At 46.8% G+C, this 17,324-nt stretch overlaps 1 protein-coding gene across 1 annotated transcript in view; it reads left to right on the forward strand.

Annotated features, from left to right (window-relative positions):
- Positions 1-15,036, forward strand: part of LOC103284730 (coiled-coil domain-containing protein 162-like) — a 51,203-nt gene extending 36,167 nt beyond the window's left edge. Inside the window, exons 12-19 of the mRNA XM_054722670.1 lie at positions 550-717; positions 2,816-2,968; positions 3,189-3,320; positions 4,115-4,267; positions 6,136-6,345; positions 9,234-9,354; positions 12,598-12,725; positions 14,911-15,036. Coding sequence (XP_054578645.1) covers positions 550-717; positions 2,816-2,968; positions 3,189-3,320; positions 4,115-4,267; positions 6,136-6,345; positions 9,234-9,354; positions 12,598-12,725; positions 14,911-15,036 — 1,191 coding nt within the window. The remainder of the gene's footprint in view (positions 1-549; positions 718-2,815; positions 2,969-3,188; positions 3,321-4,114; positions 4,268-6,135; positions 6,346-9,233; positions 9,355-12,597; positions 12,726-14,910) is intronic.
- Positions 15,037-17,324: the final 2,288 nt, after the last annotated feature.

Raw genomic sequence — 17,324 nt, forward strand, 5'->3', positions numbered from 1 at the left:
CCTCAGGGAGAGCCCCGCCAGTGAGGGTGTGCTGCAGAAACACCCAAGGGCTGACCTTCACTTTTTAAGCAATGTGGGCTTTTGTTTGTTTGTTTGTTTGTTTGTTTGTTTTATTCGGTATTTTTTGTTATTTTTATTGATTTTTTTCCCCTTTTTGTTGTTAATTTTGCGTTTGGGAGAAAGGGGTTATTTGTTTTATTTTGAGGCTGGTTAAAGTGCAATTCCAAAGAAGAAGAGGTATTTAGGCTGAAATGTCAAGGGAAGGCCAGTGTGGACATGGAGGCCAAGATAGTTGAAATCTTTCCTCCAAATGAAAAGCAGTTAACTGGTGTATCTTCTGGGGCCGTTCACTCAGCAGCCATTTACTGAGCACCTATTCTGTGTCTGGTACTGCTCTCTGACCCTCAAACCCACCGCGATTCTCCCACCCACATTTGCACAACAGGACACTCACCTTCTACATTGGGCTTAACGTAGACGTGCACACTGTAGTGGCCGTTGGGAGTTCCCAAACTATCTTCCATTCAAAGAGAGTGTTCCTGCTGCTAGGTTGCGGAGCTCAGTCATGACATGATCATGGAAATCACTGCTCTGAGAGCCCGACTCACCGACTTGGAAGAGGAGAATCTGCATCTCGAAAAGCAAATCAGAAAAGAAGTGCAAGAAGAATACGAAGATTTAGTCAAAACTTTGTTTACGGGTTGTTTACACATGAAAGTAAGTGACCTGGGTCGGACACCAGGGCAGTCCTGTGGGGAGCGGGTGCAGCTGACCCCATGGGGGCTGCACCCAGAGGGATTGACGACAGAATGGTCGTAAGAATTCTCCAGCTCTGAGCTTTCTCTACAGAGAATGAGTCAGCAATGGGTTGTCGTTATTTTACCAGGACAGACACTGAGTTTTAGGTAATTTAGAAATTTGCTCTTTTCCTCACTCTACTGCCAGTTGAGGGAAGGAAGGGGGAGTCTTCTTCTCCAATGTCTATTAAGTGTGAGCATCCAAACAGCAGAGGACAGTGCCCGGGGCCCGGCCAGACCCCAGAGTAGGCAGCAGCAGGCAACCCCAGAAAGCTCGCTGGGCAGATTCAGAATCTGGATCGTCTTTCGAGATTTTTCCAGCCCTCAAAATGCCCACCAGCCTTTCTCTACCATCGGTGTCAGGGAGCGGCTGGCCCGTGAGTGAGGCCCGTCTGGAAGAGGAGTGATGGGTGCCCATGTGCTCACAGCACTGAGGAAGCCTGTCTCTTTCTCGTGACGTCTGAGCAGCTGTAAATGGAGGCCTGCGTGCCTAACACAGGTTGTCGCAGAGCCTGGGCCAGCTGTCCCACAGTGCAAATTTCAGCTCAAACCCACCACCCTCCAGTCCACTGCCCCCTGCCCCACATGAGACATTCCCAGAGCCAGCCCCAGCAGGTCCTTACCTATCTCTCCGGGGAGTCCAGGGCTGACCCCGGCTTATTACACTGAGAGGAGCTTCTACTGATGCTCGGCCCTGGCCTTCTTACTTGTGAAGGGCCCACGGAGTACAAGTGCTTACAGATATTAAAGGATCAAAACCAAAATGCGTGGGCCTGACGCTGCCGGGGAGGGGTGAGCACACAGTGAAGGCTGGAATCTGCTAAGCCGTCTTCCGAGTGTGCAATTGTTGAAAATGTCTTTGAAGTTCTTTGTAGCTTCTGCCAGATTCCTAGACAGAAAGTGGATTCAATGCTTCTCCCAGGCTAAACTAGTTCTACAAGCCCCCCCAAATTCTGCCATCGGGTTGACTCGGCAGAATCTGACCTGATGAAACACTGTGGATTAGTCACTAACGGGGAAGTCCCTGTTCTACCCCAAGGTCTCAAGAAGGTGGTGAAGCTTTTGTGGTGTGGCCAGCAGCCAGGCTCCCCGCTGTGGTTTCCAGCTGGGCACTCCCCTTCTGCCTTCCTCTCCAGGGAAGTGGTTCAAAGGTGAGAAGACTCCCCACTCGCACCTTTAACTGAAGAACGTTGGGTTACCAGTGATCCAGTCCCTTCACCATAAGCCATTCCCAACAGGCTGTTTATTGGGGAGGTTTCTGCTGGAGCCTCACTAGGAAGGCGGCCAGCCTGGTTCCTTCCTCTGCTCTGTCTATTTTTAATGGCCTTCCCCGTTCGTGACTAATCCACCGTGTTTTATCAGGTCAGATTCTGCTGAGTCAACCTGATAGCAAAAATCAGGTCAGATTCTGCTGAGTCAACCTGATAGCAAAAATCCCTAAATTTAGCCCAGCTGGCGTGGCTCAGTGGTTGAGCCTCGACCTATGAACCAGAAAGTCATGGTTCGATTCCCAATCAGGGCACATGCCTGAGTTGCAGGCTCGATCCCCAGAGTGGAGCCGATAAGAGGCAGCTGATTAGTGATTCTCTCTCATCACTGATGTTTCTCTCTCTCTCTCCCCTCTCCCTACCTCTCTGAAATCAATATATATATATATATATATATATATATATATATATATATATATATATATACTTTAAATCCCTAGGTTTAAATATCTAAGTAACCACTTGTGGGGGGGTAGTTTTCCATCTGTGATCTCCCACTCTTCTGCCCACTCACCTTGCCTTGGTGTCAGACAACTAGGCAGGCTCTCAGGTAGTGAAGCCCTGCGGGTTGAAGACCACACTAACGGAGCTGCTAGAGCGACATCCGGGTAATACCTGATGAAATCATTGGGTGGGTGGATGCTTTTTTTTTTTTTTTTTCATGTGAAATCATTTCTGAAAGTTGCGTTTTAGAAGGCAAAACCACTCTTCCACTACTGCCCTTCCTGAACCCGAGTCTGCGGTTTGCAGGAGAAGTTGCAGGAGAATCAGCTTAATTTGATCCAGAAAGTGTGTGAGCTCATCAGCGAAGTGAGAACAGAATGGATGGATCACATGAAGGACCTAAAGAAAAAATGGGGCTCTGCCAGACCTGATGAAGGAAAGAAAGAAAGCGCAGCCAAAGTATGTGATTTCATTTAGCAACGGGATATCAGCACTCCATCCAGCATCCAACCCCACCGCTCACTCTGCATTCCAGCCGGGTTCCCCTGAGAATGCCTTGGGCATATTGAAAGGGCACAACTGTGTCGTCTTTGGAAGGCATGTTTCTGCCGTTAGGGTTCATGCTCTCCCAAGGAAAGGGCTGGGGGCGGCCTTTTCTGAAAGTGAGCCTTCTTCACAGGAGCAGCTGCGGGACTTGGAGCAGGAGAACCGCAGCCTGGCCGCCCTGGTGTGCAAAGCCAGGCGCCTGGGCCGCTGGAGGCTGGCTGAGCAGCAGGCTCGCTTCCGGGGCCAGCTGAGCAGGGCCCAGAAGGTGAGCGATGGGGGAGGGAGGCCTGGCCCTGGGGGTGGGCTGAGGGGGGCTGGACTGCAGCTGCTCCGACCATCTTAAAGGATCTGACAGTAGAGCATTTTTCCAGGGAACGGGCCATGTCAGAGCCTCGAGAGAAACAGGAAAGAGCCAGAAGCAAAGGGCAAAGAAGCAAATGGGAAAACAGATCCGAGTGTAGAGCAAGGGAAGGGAAACTATGGAGGAGAGACTTTACCAAGGGCTTGAGGCAGCATTCTGCAAAGCGCTTCAGCCCTGGCCAGCTTGGCACCGTGGTTAGAGTGTCCGCCTACGCACCAAAGGGTCACGGGTTTGATTCCCCGGGGATCAAGGGCACGTACCTCGGTTGCAGGTTCGATCCCGGGTCACGTGGGGGAGGCGCCCATCGATGTGTCCCTCTCACATCCATACTTCTCCCTCTCTCTCTCTCCCCTCACCCCCTTCCACTCTTTTTAAAAAAACAATGGGGAAAATATCCCTGGGTGAGGATTAACAAACAAACCAAAAAAAAAAAAAAAAGCTTCAAATCTTTGAGGTTTCAAACATGATTATCTGAGGAAAATGAAGTAACAATATCGTAGGTGGAAAATCCGCTTTAAGGTGAATTGAAAGCCTTCCCTCCGTCTGTCCTCGGCTCTCCACGGAAGTCGCCTGGTGGAGGCAGCGGCCTTGCTACCTTTGAAAGAACAGCGGGTGGCGGGTGGTTCTGAGGCTGCGCACGAAGCTGAAACTGGGAAGGAGACTCATTTCCTATCTTACTGTGTTTGGGGTGTTCACAGGAGGCTGCGCAAAGTAAAAAGGAGTGTGTGAGCACCAAGCTGATGGCAGAACAAGAAGTGGTTTTATTTCGCCAACAGCTGCTGGCCCTGAGGCAGGCCCTGGCCCAGGCTCAGGTCCGAAACGTGAGGATGTGCGAGCAGCAGGAGAGCCAGGTATCTGAGCCCGGACCCGCTGGGCAAAGCTGAATGTGGCCCCTGGGAGCCGCTGGTGCTGCCTGTGGCAGTCACCAGGGCTCCTCGGCGTGAAGCCAAGCAGAGGGCGCGGCCACAGAGAGATGGCCTGGGTCTCGGCTTCCCTTTCCTCTCCTTTCCAGCCCAGAAACCAAGGGCAGTGGCCAAAAGGCTTTCATTCTTATTCATATTTGGCTTAGATGGTGAGATGTTACTTATACATAAGATTATTTAAGTGTGTGTAGGGGGGTGGGGCGGGGGTTCTCTGATGATCTTTTCACCCAAGAGGTCTGGGTTTCTGCCTTGAATTCGATCCTTTCATCTTCCAAGCATACTTTCCATCAGAGTGTGGCCAGCTGTCAGCATTATGCCCCAAGCAGACCTTCCTGTCCTTTCCTGATGACCCACGCCAAGTCTTCAGACATTTCAGCTGCTTAGTAGGGGCTGGCACAAAAATAACAGTGTTTCCTAATAACTGTGCTGACCCTCTGAGCATGGAGGCTGAGACCCCGGGTTTAGAGAGAGAATGGCTATGTTTAAATAACAGCCTGGGAAAGCTGGGCATATTTAAACCAAGAAATATGATTTGTTCCTTTTGGATTCTAATTCCTCCATCATTGTACAACAGGTGATCACGGTGTATAATTATGTAAAGTCACCATACAAGTATAGTAAGTCCTCACTTAACATCATCGATAGGTTCTGCAACTTTAAGCAAAACGATGCATAAGAAAACCAATTTTAGCATGGGCTAATGGATAGAAACAAGATTTAAGTTCTAACAGCATCTCATAGACGTAATAATGAAGCCTAAAAGACGTAATAAAGAGGCCCAGTGCATGAAATGCATGCACAGATAGGGTCCCTAGGCCTGGCCTGTGATCAGGGCCATCTTCCCCAGCTGCCTGCAGCCAGCCCCACCCCCCATCACCACCCACCCCCGATTCCCCGTTCACCACCGGGTGATCAGTGCCTGATGGCCGGGGGGGTGGGGTCCAAGAGGTCAGCTGTTCCCGCCCGCTCACTGGCCCCACCCCCACTGCGGTTGGCCATCAGGCAATTGAAGCCTGCCGGCCGGGGAAAGGAACCAAGAGGTGGTCAGTGCACCTCATAGTGACTGGTCCAGCGGTTGTTCTCGTCGTTCTGCTTTTAGGGTCAATTTACATATTATCCTTTTATTATATAAGATGACACTGGACAAAACAATGTTTTTCGAAGACCTGCTGTATTAATCATTGTTAGTAGTGCTATAATTAAAGGTTGACCATATGGTGCTATTGATTAGAATAATTTCAGAACAGAACCAAATTATTACTACTGTTTCCTTCTTTAACCATCTGGAATCTGGCTTCCCCAAAGCTATTTTGGAAGCCCAAATGAAGGCCAGGGTAGGCCCTCCCTCCCCACTCATTGCATGTCTTGGATCACCTGTCTCCCCAGGTTACCCCTGCTCTCTCGTGATAAATGCTCGATGATGATACAGATGCCGTTTATAATAGATATAACTATTTGGTTAATAAGCTAAGTAACATACACATTATCATCAAATTCTGGTATTAAAAGACCAAATTATTTGACCTGGTGTTGCTGGATAGTGGCATTATCACTTGCCTGCCTAGATTGCTATTATTTTGTCTTGTTTTTGCCCTGACTGTTGCCTCGAGGCTCACAGTAAACGCCATGCCCACATCCTGATGGTGTTGCAGCTGGGCTGTCGTACCCTGAACCGGGGAACACTCCACACAGTTCTGCCCCCGGCCCTAATGGAGGTCCCCCAACTTCTAGATCCCTGCCTTGTGCTGAGAAGAAACTGTGCCTTTCTCATTTCCTTTGGCCTTTTCCTTCCTCAGGCTCGGTTGCTGAAAGAGTTGGAACACAAAATGACCCGGGAATCTCTCCACCGGCAGCAGCTGGATTCACTGAAAGCCTCCAGCATGGAGAGGCTCTTGGAAGATGTGGAGCAAAAAGAACAGCACCTGCAGCTCCTTGCTGAAGAGGCTGAGCGGGCTGCTAGACGGGGCCAGCTCCAGAGGAAGAAAACGGAGAGAGAACTCCGGCAGGTAACTCCAGGGAGGGGGAGCAACAGCTGGAAAGCGGGTCAGGCTGCCACAGCAGAGCCCTGTCACTCTTCCCGTCTTTTCCATGCCTCTCAGCCCCCCCAAGGCAGTGCTTCTCCACCTTCGTCACTTCTGGGCCCACCACGAAAATGGAAATATTTCTGCCCACCCTGGGCGATGGATTGTTCAAGCTGCTTATGTGAGAGATGATGGCTTGCCTACCGCAAGGCCCAGTATCTTGGCACCTTTGTAACCCACTTGAAAAACACATTTCCACCTGGTTCTAATCCTTGAACCAGGCATCCCTTAGAAAATCATGCAAAAGCCACAAGTATTATGGAGGGCGGATTCCTGCAAGAGCCCCCGTGGCCAGCAGTGGTTTCTTTATTTTATGTATTTATTTACTTTTAATATACTTTTGTTGATTTCAGAGAGGAAAGGAGAGGGAGAGAGGAATAGAACCGTCAATGGTGAGAGAGAATCTAAGTGCTTCATTTGAATTACCTCATTTAATCCTGCACGCCCCACACCGGGGATCGAGCCCACAGCCCAGGCATATGCCCTGACTGGGAATCGAACCTCAACCTCCCGGTTCACAGGTCAACCCTCAATCACTGAGCCACGCCGGCTGGACAGCAGTGGTTTCTTTAATCTATCTCTATCGCTAACCTCGACTTCCACGGGCGGACTTGGACCCATCTTGGAGAGCATGCATGTCCTTGCCTACCTCCTGCTCCTGGGGAAGTCATTTAGGGCATAGACTGCTTGATTCACACCCCAGGCCCCCAGCTGTGTGGCTTTGGGTAAGGTCTGTGGCTCTGGTTTCCTCGTTGGTGCAACGGAGAATAATGTACTCGCCTCATGGGATTTGGGGGAGGATTAAATGAGGTCATTCAAATGAAGCACTTAGAACAGGGACTGACACAGCTGTCTATAAATATTGGCTGTTTGTCTTTTTGTTGGGAATATGAAGGTGGACAACTTTGGAAATAGGTCGACAGACCTGGCTTCAAATCCTGACTCTGCCACTAACTGGTTGTGTGACCTTGGGTAAGTCACTGCACTAACCTCGGCGAAGTGGAGGTGGGATGTGCTGACACATGATTAAGCATGTTTCTTTCCTTTGCTAATATTTTTCCCATCGGTTTAGCCAGGCCTGGCTGAGGGAGACTTATATTCCTGGGTTGGCCTGGGCCCACACTCTCCCCCAGGAAGCCGGGGAACTAACGTACGCAGCACCAAAAAGCACCTCTGCTTCCCAAGCACTTTCCCCTCAGGTGAGAAGGCAGCTTGCCCAGGAGCGCAGCGTGAAGCTGGGCGCTTTCCAGCAGGTAGAAGAGCTACAAACATGTTTCCCCTGGCTCCCGGCCCCTCGGGGATAATGAGGATCCCACACAAATCCCCATAGTACATAGAGGAACCTTAGGCCTAATTTATATTAGGACGTTTTCCTAGCTCTGAGGATCTGATCATCTACGGAAAGTCAAAGTACAAGGAACCACCACTCTTTACCATTTGCAAGACAAGCCTATGGTCACAGCTCTGAAAGCTTAGGGGCCTTCTGGCTGGGTCTCCAGAGACAGGAATGAAAACATACGGTGGAATTTTTGAGATTAGCATGTGTATCAGTTTAGGCAGGCTGCTGTAACACATTACCACAAACTGGGTGGCTGGAAACAAGCAGGAATTTGTTCTCCCACAGTTTCGGAGGCCAGGAGTCTGAAATCAAGGTGTCAGTTCCGTTAGAAGGCTTGGAGGAAGCATCTGTGCCTTCTATCGGCTGGGGCCTGCCTGCAACCCTTGGCGTTCCTTGCCTTGTAGCTACCTCACTCTACTGCCTCCCTTGTCACATGAGCTTCGCCTGTATGTCTCCCTGGGTGCACGAACCCTCTTCTCTTCTTACAAGGACACCAGTCATTGGAATTAGGGTCCACCCCTACCAGCATGACTTCATCTTAACTTAGTTACATCTGCAAAGACTCTTTCCAAATAAGATCACATTTTTAGGTTCTAGGTGGACATTGATTTGGGGGGGACACTATTCAATCCACTGCACTATTATTACTTTATTATTATTATTATTTTTATTGACTTCAGAGAGGAAGGGAGAGAGAGAGACAGAAACATCAATGATGAGAGAGAATCATTGATTGGTTGCCTCCTGCACACCCCCTTACTGGAGATTGAGCCCACAGCCCGGGCATGTGTCCTTGACCAGAATCCAACCGGGGACCCTTCAGTCAGCAGGACGACACTCTATCCACTGAGCCAAACCAGCCAAGGCTATTACTTTTTTATCATTAAAAACTTAGGCAATAATAAAAATAAATCTCCAAAGAAAAATTGTCGGTGATCTGTGCAGAGGAGGTGCACTGTGGACCCGGGGACTCTCTGGCTAGGAACCGTGAGTCAGCTGTGCAGGGAGAAGCCGCATGAGTCAGCACAGAGGTTGCCTCCGGGTGTGGGCCTCCCATCAGGGCCTCGGGCTTTCCTGAAGGCCAGGAGCTGAGCCGAGCACAGAGGTCTGGGAGAGATCGTCTTTCCTCTGCTTGAAACCGTGCAGGGGCTCCTGCACCGAGGTCCTTGGGGGCAGGTGCATGGCTTGGCCTACAAGGTCCTCTTCCCCCTCTCCCTCTGGTAAAATAAACATAAAAGATATAACTTTGTGACTAAACACCTGACTTTATAAGGTAATAAGGGGTCCCCAAGGGCTGCCTCTGCTCCTTTTTGGTTAAGTTCTTGGCCTTCCTTGAGCTCTTGATGCTCAGAAGGCTGAGTTCAGCCTGACCAGGACTCGTGAAGACTTGTATTCCTGGGGTGGCCTGGACCCACACTCTCTAACGTACGCAGCACCAAAAAGCACCTCTGCTTCCCAAGCACTTTCCCCCCAGATGAGAAGGCAGCTTGCCCAGGAGCGCAGCGTGAAGCTGGGCGCTTTCCAGCGCGTAGAGGAGCTACAAAGTCAGCTTAATGACGCCGTGAGGTCCTCTGTCCCGATGAGCTCACCCGGAGGTAAGCACAGGCACTGCTCTGGCCAGAACAAGCTCCCAGGGCCCCGGTCAGAGGTGAAGGAGGGTCCCAGGGACTCGCCATCACTACCCAGGGGTTATTGAGTGGGTACGCCATGATGCTTGTTGAATGAATGAATGATACATGAATGAATAAATCCTTGTTCTGATTTGCAGGCAGGATTTTCTACTTTAGTTCCCTTGAGTTACTGCCATCCTACATTAAATGGTTCCAGTCATAAAAACTGGTCCCAGGAGAGGGTAGCCTGGTGACTGAGCGCGGGGGCTTAGAGTGTACCACCTAAAGAACACTGGGTCCTTCACTGGGTTTTGAAGCATCTCAGTGCCTTGGGATATTAATGGCCACCTTTCCGAGATGTTATCCATAAAGTCCACTATGGTTCTTGGGCGCTGGGAGCTTGAGGAGTTTTATGGAAACGACACAGTCCTCTGGGCTATGCAGCCCAAAAGCAGCATGGAACCGCCGCCAGACCCCAGGGTGTCTCTGCACTAGCTTCCTCCATATCCAATGAGGACTGAGTCAAGTCCAGGTTCTCTCCGAGCTCTGACTATCGGAAATATCACCACATGCCATAACCATGACTCACCTCTTGTTGAGATCAGCCATGCCTCCTCTTTTCTGTTCTGCAGTGTAGCCTGGTGATGGGAGTGGGGGGGGCTTTGGAGTAAGATAACCAAGGTTCAAACCCTGTCCCCCACACTTCCAGCTATGTGACCTTAGACAAGTTAGTTAGCCTCTTCGTAAAATAGGAATCGCTACGTCAAAGGGGTGTTGTGAGGATTAAATGACATCATGCATGTCTGGCACACAGTATAGATAGTATAGCAGCACGAAGCGTGCAAATGCCGGTTACTACACTCTGAATGCCTGTGTTGTACTTTTATGTTTCCTGCTGGCTACTTCCCAGTGTGGATGATGGGAGAAAACACAGCCTTTCAGAAGCAGAAAGATCCGTCTCAAAGATCAAGATGACAAAGATCAAGTTACTCTGGGTTCACTGAGAGCAGGGCCGGGCTTGTCGGTGAAGCCCAGGGCCCTCCCCGCTGCCTCTGTGCCTGCTGCCTGGGCCTGAGGGGAAGAACATCAAGAACACCCAAGGGCCCTGTTTTGGCCACTGGCCCTGAGGGTGACACAGTCCTTTCCACATGCCCTGGATTTTTGTTTCTCTGCCTTTTTAATCCCTTTCTGGGTTAGTGTGTGTCATGTAACTGCCACCCATGTCCTTCAACACGTGCATAATTACTAAGGAGAGCCTTGGGGCATGAGGAAGGTGGGGGAGCCCTAGTTCCCAGGGCTGGGGATGTAGCAGGAGGAAAAGAACCTTTTTCCCAGGAGGCAGAGGTAGAAGTCAGGCCCCAGGCTCGGCCCCCATCTGTGCCCCTCTGCAATGACAGGAGGGTTTCCTGAGGACTTCCTACTTGTAGACCCATTAGAGGGGAGGGACTGGGTCATACCTGTCTGTTCAGTACCCAGCACTCCAAGGGGACAGGTTCCTATCACCCACAATACCAGTGCCACAGGGTAAGTCAGTGGGCAGTGTGGGGTCTCTCCTTTCTGCAGGGGCGGCAGCAGCAGCCTCCCTGCTCCCCGCATCAGAAGCCGAGCCTTGGTGAAGGAGCACACGCTCCTAACTTGGCATTAACATGGATTCCCCTAGGAACTTGCAACTCCTGAAGAACTATCACTTGTACCAGCACAGTAATTCTCAAAGCGCTCCAGGGGAACAAAAGGAAATCAATTGACTCACACAACTGTGAGATAGTCAGCAGTGGACTGGCTTCAGTTAGTCTGATGAAGGTTGGAACTATTCCTTAGGACTGGTTTCTCTCCCTTCATCGCTGGGCTCTGAGAATGCTGAGAGTAGAAAGGAATGCTGGGAAGCAAGACGCCACCACCCCATAGCTTCCATCCTCTGTTCAAGCTGGGGTGGCAGGAATGGGGTGTGGCGATGGGACAAGAACAATTGGGCTCTGACTGGGCTATGCACGCAATTCTTCATTTTATTTTTATTTTTATAGGAAGAGGAAGGGGGCGGGGGGAGAGAGAGAGAGAAACATTGATGTGAGAGTGCAACATTCATCAGCTGCCTCTCGCACAACCCCTACTGGGAATGGAGCCTGCAACCTTTCAGTGCATGGGACAACGTCCAACCAACTGAGCCACACGGGCCAGGGCTATGTGCCCTATTTTATTTATTTTTATATTTTAAATATATTTTTAAAATATGTTTTTTTATTGATTTTTAGAGGAGGAAGGGAGAAGGATAGAGAGATAGAAACATCACCGATTGGCTGCCTCCTGCACACTGTCCACTGGGGATCGAGTCCCAACCTGGGCATGTGCCCTGACCAGGAATCGAACTGGTGATCTCTTGGTTCCTGGGTCACCACTCAACTCCTGAGCCATATGGTCAGGCTATGTGCCCAATTTTAAACAAAGCACTTAAGACAGAGACTAAGCTGCTTGGTGGGCTTCGGCTCAGTTCACAGTTTTCCCCTGGAGCTGAGGATGGTGTCAGCCTACTCTCTCCTCTTTGCAGCAATTATTTTTAATATTCCTGGTCTCATCAGGCCTTCAGACACTGTCCTTCTCCCCCATTTCACAAAGAAGTTACAAGCCTATCAGATGAAAACTCCCTCTACTTCCTGTCCCCAGCCGACCTACATCGACACTGCTGTTAAAATAAAGAAGGTGCCTTTTCCTTCCTCTGGCCAATCCTGGTGCACAGATCCCATATACTCTCCTACCTTCTCAGGGACCTTGAACTCATCTTTATCTGCTTCCTGGCTATACATCTATCCATTTCTCACACATCTATTCTTCTAATCTTGTAGTCAGTAATTATTGAGCATGTATGTGCCAGGATCATAAATTTTTTTGTAAAATAAAATTAACATCTATCCAGTTGCTTGAGCCAGAAATCTGGGAGATCTTCTACCTCACCCTGCCAACCCAGTTAATGACTAAGTCCTATCAACTTGAAGATCTCTCAGTCTGTCCACTTCTCCACACAACAGTCCAAGTCACCCATCAACTCCTTCTCTTTCACTTGGTCATGTTACCCTTAGGCAAAAGACTCTATCCAGGTTTTGACTCAAAATAATTTTTTACTCAAAATTAATGAAGCTGGATTATATGCCCATTTTAAGCTTTAAAATTTTATGAGTTACATCTAGGTCTGTACATTGCAATTAGAGATATAATTTAGCATTTTTAACATTATAGGCCTTATATCCCGTGCTCCGTACTTCCTCAGTTCTGCTTCTGCATCATCCAGATACTCTCAGCAAGACCTTTTAAAGACTAATCTTATGGGCAGTAAAATAACAAGAAGGATTCAGAGGCCCAAGACTGTAAGTAATGATACATTTGAATATATATATGAAACAATGAAAAATGCAGATATGAAGTTATGGTTTTAGGGTCACTTCAATCTTATCGAGGTGCTTACTTAGGTCTGGATAATAGGATTTGTCCATCGATTGCTGCTGAATCAGTATTTGTGGAGGGAAAGAGGGCCCAGGGCTTCCTACTCTGTGGTCTTGCTGCTGCCACTCCTCAGTAATAAAATTCTGATACTGAAATCGGTAAGCGTGAGAGCACTTACTCAATTACAGTTCGGTAAATACGTGTAAAAGTCAGTTACGTTCTGCCTCTCAATTTCCTCTCCTTTTTTCACTCATTTACAATAATCAACTAGTAGCATCAGATTCCTTATCTGAGTTCCCTGGCAAAACAGAGTTTCAGAAGTCAGTTTAACACACGTGAGAAATCTGCCCTCCAAAGAAATTCTTGGAATGCATATTAGCTTGAGGTATAGCATATACTTGAAGATTTATTAAAAATATTTCAACTCTTAGTTCATGTGAAACAGCACTTACATCCTCATCCACCGCCTTCTTTGTACAACTTGAATACACATTACACTCTTTGCTCCAATGTCTTTCAGGATCGCCCACCCCCACTCCCTCCCCTGCCCTAAAGATTTACATACTTAAAGAATTCTAAGTGTTCTGCTAAGTGAAATGAATTCAGAGAAAGACAAATGCCACATGATTTCACTTACTGGTATATGTGGACTCTAAAGAACAAAATAAATGGACAATCAAAACAGAAACAAACTCACAGATAGAAAATAAACTGATGGTTGCCAGGTGGGAGGTGGGAGGAGGACTGGGCAAAAAAAAGGTGAAGGGGAATGACAAAGTACAAATTGGTAGTTACAAAATAGCCACGAGGATGTAAAGTGCAGCATAGGGAATATATAGTCAATAATATTGTAATAACCACATATGGTGTCAGGTGGGTACTAGACTTATGGGGGTTGATCACCTCATAAGTTATATAAATGTCTAACCACTATACTGTACACCTGAAACTAATGTACTATTGAATGCCAACTGTAATAGAAAAATAAAAAGAATTTTTAAAAAATTACTTCTCTCTTACCTTGAGAAAAATTAAAGAAAAAATTTCATCGTTTGGTCAGAGAAAATATGCCCTTGTAAGGCCACTTTTGAAGGTGTAAGTCTATGGCTTATGTCTAATTATTGGACAAATGTTTGTTGTGGTATTTCTAAACATGCAGTTAAGAGGAGACACACAGAGAGGGAAGACACGGGTCAGGAACAAACCCAGTTGAGACCCTTGACCGAGTAGGGCAACATTATTAATGCCCATCGTTTGCTTGACTCACCAATCTCTGTGGAGTCATCTTTGACCAAAATGTGAAATTCTACTATATGTCTATCTGTTTCTGAGAAAGCCTTTTCCAAAAGGAAGCAACATTTAGTTGGTGTGTATGGGACCACAAGGGCTTTTAAGATGAACTACACCCCCATTTCACTCCACAAAGCGAATGTTTCTACCATGGGAGATCACAACCTTGTGGTTCAGAAAGCTGCAAAGTAAGTAAATGCATTAGTGGGGACCCACTATGTGTGAGAGATTTAGAAGGATGATGTGATGATCTAAAGCTAATTGGGGGACATTATCCTACTGAAGAAATAAATCCTAATAATGAAGGACGTGCCCTGTGGACCCCTGGCTTGTGTACAGTATAGAGATCCCATGCAAAAAAGCCGAAGGTCCAGGAAAGGCAAAAAATTAGTTGGAACCTCTTCAAATCTATGGAAGGTCCGACTTCTTAAGCAAGGCTATGAGACAAGTCAGATAAAGACAGATTGAAAAGGAATTTATGCATGGCTGGAATGTAAGAACACCAATTATTTTCTAAAACAAAAAAGCACTGCATTAGCACAAATGATAAAACATTAAGGAATTTTTAATTACTCCAAATATTTGATATCTTTTCTTCCTTAGCAGGAAATGGCTTTCCACTGATGGATCCAGTCTTCACCAGTCCTCTTTATGACAAGTGGCAGAATATGTACACGAAGGCCCACTAAATGGCCTGACCCAGATCAGACAGTGATCTTGGTCTCTTTAGTAACAGTGACTTTTAATGATGCTATAACAAGATAATTCATCATCTTCCTTAAAAGCTCCAATAATACTTATTTAATATTTATATTGCAGGTACCTACTAAACACAAAAAAAAGATTGACGATGTCTTCCTACCCAATGTGTCAGAAAATGTCCAACTTTCAGCTTTTCAAGTTCAAACAGCTCCATCCAGAATCCCATTTAGACCTGACTGGTAATCATAAATCCTTTTCCAACTTTTATTTCTATAAGCACTTAAATAAATAAAAATGATTCTAAACTCCATCAAACCTTTGATCTAATATTATCAGTACCGTGAAGACAGTGTAGAAGGACTGACATGATTATACCTCGAATGTCCCAGGTGAAGTAGGACTTGGCCTTAGATTTTATTTTTATTTTTTTTAAGCGTAAGAATTGGTTTTAATATCTACCATGTGGGGCTTGCCTCTGGCCATCCAGCAGCCTCAGGATCTGGGTTCTAGAAATACTGACTAGGTGAAATAGCCAGGAGAGAGGGCATTGCTACTAAGCAGTATTTACTAACGAGTGGAAAACTTAAATAGATTAATCCAAATAAATTTCAGAGCGCTTGTTTCTATTCGTTTCACTTAAGAACATCATTCTCTCCTAACAGGCTTTTTATTCTTCTACAAATGCCAAAACCCTCTTCAGATTTTTATAAATTTCTAACCCACGTCTTTTTGTTCAGACAAGAAAATCTATCTTGGGTAAAATAATAAATAACTGGATGAATGGAACAGAACAGACCAGAGAAACATATTTACATACATAAATTTATATATATATATGTTGCTTTTCATAATTAAGGAGAAGGTTGAGTCTATCTGAAGTAGGTTAAATCATCACCTTACACTATACACCAGTGATGGGCAACCTTTTGAGCTTGGTGTGTCAAACTTCGCCAAAAAACTGAGCATAACTCGGGTAGCGTGTCACTTTGAGGAAAAAACATTATTTCGCAAATGTTTCATCCTCAGGAGCAGCAAATGTTTCATCCTCGGCATGCGGCTGCCTCAGCGGCCGCGTGTCATCAGAAATGGCTAAGCGAGTCAGTGCTGACACGCGTGTCATAGGTTCGCCATCACTGCTATACACAATGAATTTCAAATGGATTAAACATCTATATGCACATAGACATATACACAAATTTATTTCTGAAATATATAAAAAACAAAAAAGCTAAAGGAATATTGATGACTTTGATATCAAAGCTAAAAATTCAACAGGACAAGGTATGGTGCCAGTTATCAATTTACAAACCTCTCCGCTCCAAATTCATCTTTAATTGTCTGCTGCAAAATGATTAATATGGACCCTGCAAATATTTCTTCTCTGCCAACTGGCAAGATGTTAAGCTTTGTCAGTAGAGGGTGCTGGAAGGATCCTGGAGGAGAAAGAAGGGTTTCTCTCCCGGTTTCTGGGGTCTCCTTTGGGCAGGCAGGCTCCTGCAGTGCACATGGCTTCTGCAATGCCCTGATCCAGTGAATTCCTACAATTGTTTTCTGACCTCATTGTTGAAGGGATAATTGGGACTTCCCCTTTCTGTCAAGAAAGTAAACTAGAAGCAATGCTGCATCCCTGGAGAAGCTGCAGAGATTACCACCAAAAAGACTTGAAAGCAAGCAAGGGCGGTGGGCTCTATCACATCACATCTCCATTCACCGCTTTGGCCTATGCAGAAAATAGATGGATCTTGGAAAATGACTAGGGACGACCAAGCCCACACCTTAACCAGGTAGTGATTCCAATTGTAACTGCTCTCCCAGATGGGGTATCTTTACTGGGGCAAATGAGTATGTCTCAGGCACTTGTTATGCAAATGTAACAGCTTTTGCTCCACATCAAATTGCAAGGACCACAAGAAATAGTTTGCTTTTACCCTACAAGGCCACTGTATACCTTTAAATTCTTCCCTGAAGGCTTTGTCAATTTTTGTACTCTCGTGATCATTATATCCCATAAAATATCATATTGGTTCACTACATCAATAATGCTGATAGCATGAGCAGAAAGTAGTTAAGTACTTAGGTATAAGAACTGAAGGGTGAAAGATAAACCCTACAAAAATTCAGGGCCTTTAGCCTCAATGAAAATTCTCTAGGGGCCCAGTGGTTGGGAGAATGTTAAAATATGCCCCTTCAAGATGAAAACCATGTTGCTTCATCTCAGACTATGTATCATGAACAAAAGCATGATGCTTAATAGGCCTTTTTGGATTTTGAAGGCAACATGTACCCTATTTGAGTGTGCTACTTCAACCCACCTAGGAAGTTATCCATAAGATTACTTTCTTGTTGTTGTTAATCCTCACTCAAGGATATTTTTTCATTGACTTTGAGAGAGAGTGGGAGGGGGACAGAGAAACCTTGATGTGAGAGACACATCGATTGGTTGCCTCCCACAGGCACCCCAACCACGGCCAGAGATCGAGCCTGCAAACGAGGTACATTGCCCTTGACAAGAATCAAAACCTGGACCCTTC

Source organism: Eptesicus fuscus, chromosome 10 (assembly GCF_027574615.1).
Source record: "Eptesicus fuscus isolate TK198812 chromosome 10, DD_ASM_mEF_20220401, whole genome shotgun sequence".
In the NCBI taxonomy this organism is placed as follows: domain Eukaryota; kingdom Metazoa; phylum Chordata; class Mammalia; order Chiroptera; family Vespertilionidae; genus Eptesicus; species Eptesicus fuscus.